Raw genomic sequence first — 12,047 nt, forward strand, 5'->3', positions numbered from 1 at the left:
TTACAAATATTCATCTCCCATATATAATAAAATAAAATATGCAAATATTCATCTCCCATATAGGGAGCTACCCATGTTGTAAGAACATATGTAGTTTAGTATTCAAAACGAGACACAGACCAATAACCCTTGAGATTACAAATTCTCAAAAACACACTTCCGACTAAGTTTACCATCATCTTATAATTGAGTCATAAGTCATAACAGTAATCAACGGTTAGAGGATTTCTAATGCAAATGATACTCATTATCAACCATGTGTAATGCTTACTTGCATCTCTTTAGAGTTGCTCTGTGATATGCCATGGATAATGGGATAATTATATCTAGATAATAGAACTTGGCATTAAGAGATAGATACTAAACCTAGATAATAGAACTTGACAGTTATATGATTTAAGGCACATCTCATTAATGGAGATAGTACAATATCCCTCCCAATCACATATAAGATGTTCCTATAACTGAGCCAAAACACCAAAAGTCAAATACTATGAACGAGACAAAATCAACGTTTGATTAATTACAACACTGGTGTCAAGAACAATCTCAACCCAAAAGTCAATAGAGTTGGTACATCATTTGTCAACCTTGATATTATTACATTCATTCAAGTCTAACTTTGCAGCATCTATTCGGTTGGAAAAAAACAAACCAAAGGATAAAATTGCCGAGGAAGATTTAAAGTTCAAAGGACATATCTCAACAGAATGTGTCTGACAAATCTAATTCTTCAAAATAACAAGTCATCACTTTGACAAAACGTGTGTATATGATGTATATATACAAATGGGCAAGACAAAACGAATCTACGCAACTTCAGATCCCGTAATATATGAAACTACAACTGTGGTATCATCAAGCTTGCCACCATAGTAACGAAATCCAGCATCTTGAGCAGCAGTTGAGAAAGGAGTCTGCCTGTCTTTATCCAGTGCGCGTTGACGTGCTAATGCAGCTATCTTCTGAGCTGTGGCCTGAGGGCTTAAGCCAGCTCTTACACCGTGAACCACCACCGCTGTAATCTCATTATGGTATAGGTTATCAAACAACCCGTCCGTACCAGCAACTATGACATCGCCAGGAGCAACAGCAACTGTAAAAACCTGATATAAACAATAGAACCAGTCTAAGCACCCTGCAAATATCATAGAACTAGATACTATTCTCCATTGACCACAAGTAGTAATCAATTACAAAACCTGACTAATTGCTATAGCTAAATACTGTATGAAGATAATATTCGCAAAATGTTACCCCGTGGCACTAACAAGACAGGATATATTAGGCAGAAACTAGTAGTAATACATGTTTGATAGCAAATCATGTTATGTGTGCATATAAATGTTTTGTAGCAAACTTGTCAGAATACTGCAGGACTAAGGCCTCAAATATAAACAGGTAGAGTCAGTCAGTGACAGTGAACAATTAGATCAAAATCTGTATGGATCATATACTACCTATATAATATGCTCGACTCAAAAACAAATAATTAAACGAAAAAATATCTGGAGCTCATCGACACTGGGAGGGATGTACGTGTGGTTTCTACTTCCGGTCACTCTACCGCCATTTAATCAAGCTCAATTCTGTCAAAATGATACCTATTTTATTCAGGCAATAGCATAACTCTTTATTAAATGTCTAAACTTAATTGTACATTTTCTTTCAAGCATAATCCCCACTCTATTGACTTACACTATGGCTGTGTAAATTTAGTACTCGCTTTACCTCTTCATTTTATATCAGGTTCCTAAGTTTACAATCTGTATTAATTAATAGATATGGGTTAGGTTTCAATTAGACTATTGCAGATTAGATTATATGTTCGGCCTGAATATACAATTATAGGCCTCATCTGTAATTAGAGCTAAAATATGTGAGAGGGGAAACATGCAAAGAACCAATCAGTTTAATTAGTAAATATAAAAACTGAATAAAAATGGAACATAAGGGACTAAATTGCAAAACTTAAACAATTGACTAAATAGAACATATCCTATAAACAAGTATTATAAACTTAATTAAACAAATATATTCCAAGAACTCTTTAGAGGCTAGGTCCAAATCTTACCATAGATTCACAGGTGAACAAGAAACTATGGGTTTTTAACAATTGAAAAAAGATATTAAGAAAAACCATCATATCCTTTTGTATGCATTTATAATTGCAGACGGAAAGTACATATGAAAGAATAACATTCGAGAAATGATAAGAATTAATACCTGACCAGAACTAGGTGATATTAAGAAAAACCATCATATCCTTTTGTATGCATTTATAATTGCAGAGGGAAAGAACATATGAAAGAATAACATTCAAGAAATGATAATAATTAATACCTGACCAGAACTAGGTAAATCACTATTGCTACCATATTCCAACTGATAGGTGAAATTGAAATCATGTTGCTGCACTGGAGACCGGAATATGGTGCAACCATCACGGATAACCATAAACCCGCTGTCTCCCAAATTAATGGCATTAAGCCCCTGCGAAAAGAGCACGGCAAATGAATATATGTTGACAAACAATGCTAAGAATAAGAGATCTTGTAACAAGGATTACGAAATAACATCAAAATTTAAAACCGATTATTGATAACTCACTATATGCCAAAAAAAATTCACAAAAAAATAAAGGTGGGTCATGTTCCAGGAGTTCAAAAGTATTCAACATTAGCAGATCTTATGCTTTGACAAGTTCAGGGCCAACAGACTTATATTTCAAGAAATTAAAGAACATCAGTCCCTTTTCATGCCAATTAAAAATCAAAAGGTTGCAAGATCTACAGAGGTCTAAATTACTGCCTTGACAAATTATGATGCCCTTGAATTCCTAAAAAATTACCACTAGACAGTGAAAATCATTTTGAAAGCCCGCATATCACCGACTAGTTTTCTAGTTATATAACTCTACCACAAATAAACTTCCTACAAATAGGGAGACAATATGTAAGGGCTGAAAGCAGTAGCGAAATGGCCTTCAGATTATTCTAAATAGTTCATGGAAATATCAAGAAAATATATGCAATAACTACGGAATACAGACTTTATAGTTAACTTTAATCTATCAGTATTCTAAAATGTTTTAGCCATCAAGCAGTGTATTCTGCAAGTTAGTGTGACAGAATTGAAGTTCTAGCAATACTTCAGAGCGGGTGGCATAAAGGTGAAGCTAACCTGATCAGTGAGAGCAATGATGCATGCAGTGGATGAGCCCTTGGCTTTAGTACTTGAGTGTGCTTTTTCCAGCACCCTAGCTGGGTCAACAGACCCTTTGGGCTCATCTTGAATAGCATCCACTGATTTGGACATGAGCTCGCGAGAGTAAAATCCAGAATTAACACCAAGATCTGCCCAGCCACCAACACCATCAGCCACCCCTACTGCTTGTTCTTCAGAACATATAAAATGAGCATCTTCTCCACCAGTTTCTTCTTTATCAGGATGAGGCAAGTAGCATGATCCTGATACCAGCTTCAGGGTTTTCCCAGAAGGAGTTTTCCTGCAGTCATCATATCCAATCATGTCATATCAACAACTAATATTGGAAATTCAGACTATATCTAGTCACTGTATATAGTCACCAGAGGTTTTTGGTTATACAATCCAAATGTTAATGGGAAAGAATTTATAACAAAAGATAAAATCAAGTTATTAATTTGCATATAATCGATAAGCTGTTTTCATATACTATCTTAGAGAGCTTATAGAAATTAGCTTTTAGACATATCATAAGCGGTTTTTACAAGCTCTCCCAAACAGTTTCCCAAGTGTTTGTGTCAGTGGATAAGCTCGATTAAGTCAATCAAAACAGACTCTCAATGGTTTCAAATGTCAAGATTAAATAATGGAAGTCATCGGGCTTTCTTATATGGCAGGAAACCTAGAACCTTCAATAACATATGGTCTTTGAATCTTTGGTAAATAGACTACTTGAGTTTCAATCTCAACAACTAAAATTGCGCCTTCAACAAAAGGGCCCATTAACTGTTTTTACTACCTTTTTAACTAATGAACTTCCAACCAAACAACTTAGAAAGAACCACCAATCTGGTTTTTTTTTTCATTTTAAAAACAATAAGAAGGAGAAAAGTTGATCCATTTTGAAGGGTGGGTTAATGGTTTTACAATGATAGGATAAACTCCATTTACAGCAGAACTGCAAGGATCTACAGTTGACTATGCCCGAACGCCCCGACTTTCAAATGATGACATAGTCTTCTTCCCAACTCTTCTGATTTCTGAGTATGGGAAGGTTAGTTAATCATTATGTTCATATTCCCAAAAAAGCGCCAGTCAAATGCAAATGATCAATAAATGTCAACTTTTCAGTGATTTAAAAATATTAATGCTAAAAGAACTCGGTAATCCTTGCTATGTAAAGAAGGGATTCAATTCAATCATGTCTCTTTTAAACAAAATTGCATTAGTCAAGATCCCCGTGTTCAGTTTAAAGTACCCTTAGAGCATAAATCGATAAATTTTAGTATGCCAAAAACTCAAACAGTCAAACTACATATAACAGGTCACTAAGACACACAGTGCAAAGCAAGCAGCACTATAATTTCTATATTTATTTTATCGTAGAGAATTGATATTGTTTCACACACAAGCTATGTTTACAATGGCAAAAGGGTCATCATGAAAGAGAGACAACTTACAGTTCAGTTGAATCAGCAGAATCCGTAAGCTTCTTCTCCTGACGAGCAGCAGTGTCAAAAGGGGCATCATGAGCTGGGCCAACTGAGTTACATGATGTTGACGAACTATGGAAATCTCCTTTCCCAAACTGTGTAAAACTGAAAGAACTGCACCAACTTTTTGCAGCATTACAAACAAAATAACCAAAAATTGCACCATTATCAGGCCGCTGATGATTATTCAAACTCATTCTCACTCTTCCACCATTTCCCAAACCAGTATTCAAATAGACATTGTTGCCACTTTTCGTTGCCAACAAACCACGACCACGCTTCAGAGTCAAGTAATCCAAAGAGCCTTCACCACCCCCCATCCCAGGTAAGCGGGCAGCCATTCTTTTAATCTGAAACTTGCCACCAGCTGAAAACTTACCCGGCCCAGAAAGAGCACAATCAATATGATAACCACAGACCTGAATCGAAGGCCCGGACACAGATGGAACCGAAAACGTTCTAGATACCGTATCAACAACAGACAACGTTCTTCTTTTGCCAACAAACTCAGAACTAGAAGCTAAGGCAACCCCGGGACGCACAAATAGGGTTGCCTCCGATAAAAACGAACTCGATTTATTCACAGAATGAAAAAACTTAGAACTACCAAACCACAATTTCCCCTGTCCAATCAAAACCTCAGCAGTATCCTGAAATCCAGTTTCCTTCCCCAAAATCTTTCCGAACCTCAAAAAGTAATTGGATGGCATTTTACCAACAGAGTAATTCAGATTCATCAAACACAACGAGACGGCTACCAGCACCAATACAAGCTAGATACAATAATCTCATAACTTCAGACACATTAACCCTAACCTAAATTCACCAAAAAAGTATAGGGGGATCTTCAATTAATTATAGACCTGGGTTAATCCACAGAATAATTAAAATAAAATTGAAATGAATTAAAAATAAATAAATTGTTTAAAAAGAGAGAGGGGAATCTTACAATAGGGGAAAAGTGAAAACCCTAACCCTAAAAGATTGGAACGTAACGAGAATGCGTTGATGATTATTGGACGAAAAGGGGATTAAGAGAGAGGTTAGGTTTAGGTATTAGAGAAATTAGGGTTTCGGTTGAAGGCGGTAAGTTTCTGGCTTCTGAAAATGAGCTAGTTACAACCAGAACCACAGCTTGATTACCTGTGAGATGTTTAGCATGCGTTTATAAAATTAATTGGTTCTTAAACGGAATCTCGAAATTTCTACAGGGATTATGCATTTTGTATTGTTATTATTATTATATTATTATTTTAATATTATATTATTTTTTTATTATATAATTATAATTATAATTATAATAGTACTATTGTTTTTACTATAAATACTAAAATGATCGAGGGTCTATCCTTATCATGTTAGAAGCTTATTATCATGTATTAGTATATTATTCTTACTAAAATGAAATATATTAAATTTATAGAAAAGATTGAAAGGAAAATATACTAATGTTGTGTTCGAAATTTGAAAATAAAAGAAAAAATTATTTTAGGTTGAGAAAAAATATGTTTAAAGACGAAGAGAAATTTCACTTACAAACTCAAAGCAAAACTAAAATATGTTTTTTTAATTTTTAAAGTTTGAGAAAAAGTTGTTGAAACTGCTGTTTTTAGCACTTCAGTTGGCGTAACCGGTTACGCCTGTTACCGTAACCGGTTACGAACCCGTGAAACAGATTTACTGTAGATGTTGCGTTTGCGTAACCGGTTACGCTGTTTGCCGTAACCGGTTACACTGAAGCCCAACTGTTTTTCTGTTTGTTTTAGGGTGTTTTAAATCATTCCAATCATTTTGTAACTTGTACTATATAAGGAGTTTATTACTCCTATGTTGTGGTTAATGCCAATTCACTATCTCACCCTCAATTACTCTCTCTCTATTATTTCTATTCATTCTTTAATTTTCATCTTCTTCAATTGATCATTTTCCCCATTAAAGAAACCTTAATTTGATTTGTATGTTCCAACATTTAGCATCAAGAGCACTGGTTCTGATCCGATTCCGCTGCAACAATAAGTACCAATGATCGAATCCCATCCAATTTACCGATTCTTGATTCGAAGAATTACGACAAGTGGTCTAAGCAAATGAAAGTCTTGTTTGGATATCAAGAAGTTCTCGATATCGTCAACAATGGTGTCACACCTCTTGGAGCTGAACCTACAGCTGCACATCAAGCCACTTTCAGGGAAGAGAAGAAAGATTACAAAGCTCTCTTCTTGATACACTCTTGCGTCGATGGTGATAACTTCGAAAAGGTCGGCGATTGCGAGTCCGCGAGGCAAGCTTGGTTAATTCTTGAGAAAGCATATGCTGGGGCTGCGAAGGCGAAGGCGAAGGTTGTGAGGTTACAAACTCACAAGAGGCAATTCGAGTTAACGCAAATGGAAGAGAAGGAAACGATCAACGATTATGTGACGCGCATTACGCGCCTAGTGAATCAAATCAAGTCGTGTGGGGAAACGATCTTAGAACAGAATGTTGTGTCAAAAATCTTGCGTTCGTTGACGTCAAGATTCGACAACATTGTGGTTGCAATTGAAGAGTCGAAGGACCTTACGTCGCTGAGCAAGGATGAGCTTCAAAGTTCCCTAGAAGCACATGAACAAAGAATGGACGAGAGAGGAAGCGATAAGGCAAAGGCGGAATTAGCTTTGCAAGCTCGTTTCAATGAAAGGAGTAAAGGTTCGAAAGGGAAATGGCCTTCGAAAGGGAAGCAAGGCGATGGTGAACCTAAACATTCGAAGGGACAAAAGGGTGAGAGCAGCAGCTCAAACGGTTATGGTGATCGAAGCAACGCGAGAGGTGGAAAACCAAGAGACATGAGCAAAATACAATGCTGGAAATGCAGGAAACTTGGGCATTTTCAATCAAAGTGTGGTGCTAAACAGCTTGAAACTAAAGGGGATGAAGCCAAGGTTGCTAGACAAGAGGTGGATGATGAAGCCACACTCTTAATGATGATTACCGATGAGTGCGAAGGCATGGCAGAGGTGCTGGACAGCAGCTGCAAGTCACGGGACAGCAGCTGCAGCAGTGCAGAAAAAGCGACAGTTTTGAGTTCGAAACAAAATGTGATGATTTCGGTTCATGATGGAACTCAAGGCAAAGAGGAGTGGTACTTAGACTCCGGATGTTCAACGCATATGACGGGAAGAAGAGATTGGTTTGTGCAAATCAATCAAGTGGCGAAAAACAAAGTGAAGTTTGCGGACGATTCCACTCTCATGGCCGAAGGTGTCGGTGATGTGTTGATCGAGAAAAAGGATGGTGGACATTCTATGATCAAGGATGTGTTATATATTCCAGGTATTAAGTGTAATCTTTTGAGTATTGGTCAATTGCTCGAAAAAGGTTACAATATACGGTTGGAAGATAAGATCTTGCGGGTTGTTGATGCTAGTGGAGTGTTGATCCTAAAGGCTCCCATGGCTACCAATAGGACTTTCAAAGTTGAGCTGAAAGTATTGGAGCATAGGTGCTTAGCAACAGCTGCAAGTAGAGAGGAGTGGTTATGGCATTATCGTCTCGGTCACTTGAACTTTCGTGATCTCAAAGCGTTGCAACAAGAGGGTTTGGTTACCGGGCTGCCACACATTAACGTTCCAGCTGAGTTGTGTGAGGAATGTGTGAAAGGAAAACAACACAAAAGAAGTTTTAGCAAGGATGCGGGTCATAGGACCAATGCACACCTTGAGGTGGTGTATTCCGATGTTTGTGGACCTATGCAAGTGGACACATTTGGTGGCAATCGATATTTTGTCACGTTCATTGACGATTTTAGTAGAAAGTTGTGGACTTACGTCATCAAGAGAAAGGATGAGGTGTTTGATGTATTCAAAAGGTTTAAGTCCATGGCGGAGAGGCAATGCGGTCGCAAGTTGAAAGTTCTCAAAACGGACGGTGGAGGTGAGTATACCTCGGCTGCGTTTGGGAAGTATTGTGATGATGAGGGTATAGTGCGTGAGGTTGTACCACCCTATACGCCGCAGCAAAATGGTATTGCCGAGAGGAAAAATCGCTCGATTATGAACATGGTTCGAAGCATGTTAAGCGGTAAAATTCTACCGAAGGAACTATGGGGAGAAGCGGTCTCTACAGCCACATACTTATTGAATCGTTGTCCTACAAAGAAGCTTGAGAAGCTTACACCGGAAGAGGCTTGGTGTGGATTCAAACCGAATCTAAGTCATTTGCGTGTATTCGGTTCGGTGGCTTATAAACATGTGCCGGGACAATTGAGAAAGAAGTTGGACGACAAGGGAGAAGAAATGATATTCGTTGGATATCACTCTACAGGCGGTTACAAACTGTTCGATGCGAGAAATCGGAAGATTCAAATTAGTCGAGATGTTATTTTTGAAGAAAATAATAGCAGCAGTCTCAGCGTAACCGGTTACGGTCAGCCAGTACAAACTGGCGTAACCGGTTACGGACAGGAAAAACAGGGCAAGAATTCTGCAGAGAACAGTGTAACCGGTTACGGCCAGCCAGTACATACAGGCGTAACCGGTTACGAGCAGAACAGAATTCCAACTGCTGTATTTTTTGATGATCCAGTCAGTCCCGAAACAGTTCCGCAGCCTCCGAATAACGTTCAAACTGAAGAGCACCGTAGAAGATCAACAAGGAAAAGGGTGTTACCTTCTAGACTCCAAGAATGCGAGAGATTCCAAGATAACGAAGTTAATAATGAAGGTGATTTCGTTCATTTTGCGCTTATGGCCGAATCCGAACCGGTGAATACGGAGGAGGCTCTAAGGGATCCAAAATGGATTTGTGCAATGAAAGAGGAGCTGAAATCAATCGAGAAAAATGGTACTTGGGAGTTAGTTGATCTACCTCATGGTAAAAAGCCAATTGGTGTCCGTTGGGTTTTTAAAGTGAAAGCAAATCCGAAGGGCGAGATAATCAAGTATAAGGCTCGATTAGTAGCGAAAGGGTTTTTGCAACGTGAAGGAATAGACTTTGAGGAGGTGTTTGCTCCTGTGGCTAGGCTTGAGACCATCCGATTGGTTGTTGGTATTGCAAACAACAACAATTGGAGCGTTTATCAAATGGACGTCAAATCTGCGTTTTTGAACGGTCCACTTGATGAGGAAGTTTATGTTGGACAGCCCCCTGGTTTTGAAGTAAAGAATCAAGAGATGAGATACTACAAGTTGCATAAAGCCTTGTATGGTTTGAAACAAGCTCCAAGAGCATGGAACAAACGCATAGATGGCTTCCTTGTTGACATTGATTTCAAGCGGTGTGTGTCCGAACATGGTGTATATGTGAGATCAAATGCTAAGGATGGAGTGATAATTCTTTGCTTATATGTGGACGATCTCTTGATTACCGGCAGCTGTGAGGAGAGTATTTCAAGGTTCAAGAAGGAACTCATGAGTGAGTTTGAGATGACGGACCTTGGAATCATGAAATACTTCCTTGGCATAGAGTTCCAAAGGTCAAAAACGGGACTGCTCATGCACCAAAGGAGGTATGCACTTGAGATCTTGAAGAGGTGTGAAATGGAACATTGCAATGTTGCCATTACACCATGTGAGGCAAGGCTACAGCTGTCCAAAAGTGAGGATGAGCAAGATGTTGATCCAACTCAATATCGAAGATTGATTGGATCATTGCGGTATTTGTGCAATACGCGACCGGACTTGGCATTTAGTGTCGGTATTGCGAGTAGATTCATGGAGAGACCAAAGGTATCTCATATGGCAGCTGTCAAGAGGATCCTTAGATATATTAAAGGGACTCTTGGTTGTAGAATTCTCTTTCCGGCATCGGATACGAGCCGAAAGTGTGATTTACTTGGTTTCACCGATTCCAATTGGTGTGGTGATAAGGATGATAGAAAGTCAACAGTTGGATACATCTTTATGCTAGGTAGAACTCCAATCTCTTGGTGTTCGAAAAAGGAACCGGTGGTAGCACTCTCATCTTGTGAGGCCGAGTATATTGCGGCATCGTTGTGTGCTTGCCAAGCCATGTGGCTTATGAATCTATTGAAGGAGCTTAATATAATAGTAGTGAGGGTGAGGCTATTACTCTCCTTGTCGACAATGTCTCCGCGATCAACCTTGCGAAGAATCCGATTGCACATGGAAGAAGCAAGCACATAGAGATGCGGTTTTATTATTTGAGGGAGTTAGTGAGCGATGGAAAATTACGATTGGGGTATTGTCGAAGCGAAGATCAAGTAGCTGACTTATTGACAAAGGGTGTGACCAATGAGGTGTTCAAGAGGCTGAGAAGGAAGCTGAGCATGGTGGACTTGGACCAACTGAAGTGAGGTGGTGTGTTGAAACTGCTGTTTTTAGCACTTCAGTTGGCGTAACCGGTTACGCCTGTTACCGTAACCGGTTACGAACCCGTGAAACAGATTTACTGTAGATGTTGTGTTTGCGTAACCGGTTACGCTGTTTGCCGTAACCGGTTACACTCAAGCCCAACTGTTTTTGTGTTTGTTTTAGGGTGTTTTAAATCATTCCAATCATTTTGTAACTTGTACTATATAAGGAGCTCATTACTCCTATGTTGTGGTTAATGTCAATTCACTATCTCACCCTCAATTACTCTCTCTCTCTATTATTTCTATTCATTCTTTAATCTTCATCTTCTTCAATTGATCATTTTCCCCATTAAAGAAATCTTAATTTGATTTGTATGTTCCAACAAAAGTGTGTTGTGTGTTATAAATCATAAAATTTAATGAGAGTGTTTTTGAAATATGATTTATATGTGTTGGAGATGAGGTTTATGGGGATGGAACAATGGTTCTCTCTCCCAAGTCTAGCGTCAATCACCACTAAACCAACTAAAGATTGATAGCGTAACATATTTTATTCTCTCTTAATTTAACCATTTTTATCTTAATTGAAAAGAAAATATAACTTCTCTTAATTTAACCATTTTTATCTTAATTGAAAAGAAAATATAACTATTTAAAATATAACTATTTATGCAGAGTCTATTATGATCCTCCATGGCTCGAGTGATTAAATTATGCAGTTGCAGCAGGCAAAGGCTATTCAATAGTACTCCTCAAACACGTTACTAGTTACATTCATATTGTTTTTATTTGGTCACCGTATATATATGTTGTTGCCTAATCATATCTTAAACAATTCCTCAAGATTTTATATTCTTTATCTACCAAAAAAAAGAAAGAAAAACTAGCCAATACTTAAATATTCATTTCATATATTTAATTGTAAAAACAGTCATAAAAAATGACAATAAAAATATGAAATATATATCATAACTTTTAAAATCAGTTATTACTCTATTGAATAGAAGATATAGTCACTTTTTCTTTCTATCAACTACTTGTAAAGAAAATGCTGTGAG

General features: G+C 37.9%; 1 protein-coding gene across 2 annotated transcripts; it reads right to left on the reverse strand.

Moving 5' to 3' along the window:
* Positions 1–500: 500 nt before the first annotated feature.
* LOC131596588 (probable protein phosphatase 2C 55) lies at positions 501–5,879 on the reverse strand. Of its 2 annotated transcripts, none has more exons than XM_058869293.1 (5): positions 5,650–5,879; positions 4,668–5,516; positions 3,184–3,508; positions 2,344–2,493; positions 501–1,106 (listed from the first exon to the last, which is right to left on the reverse strand). In XM_058869293.1, the coding sequence occupies exons 2-5, from the start codon at positions 5,435–5,437 to the stop codon at positions 810–812; spliced, it is 1,542 nt and encodes a 513-aa protein (XP_058725276.1). In that variant the 5' UTR covers positions 5,438–5,516; positions 5,650–5,879; the 3' UTR covers positions 501–809. The 2 variants fall into 2 exon arrangements, with proteins under 2 accessions (XP_058725276.1, XP_058725275.1); XM_058869292.1 differs by having other exon boundaries at positions 4,668–5,563.
* Between the last annotated feature and the right edge of the window lie 6,168 nt (positions 5,880–12,047).

Source organism: Vicia villosa, linkage group LG4, assembly GCF_029867415.1.
Source record: "Vicia villosa cultivar HV-30 ecotype Madison, WI linkage group LG4, Vvil1.0, whole genome shotgun sequence".
In the NCBI taxonomy this organism is placed as follows: domain Eukaryota; kingdom Viridiplantae; phylum Streptophyta; class Magnoliopsida; order Fabales; family Fabaceae; genus Vicia; species Vicia villosa.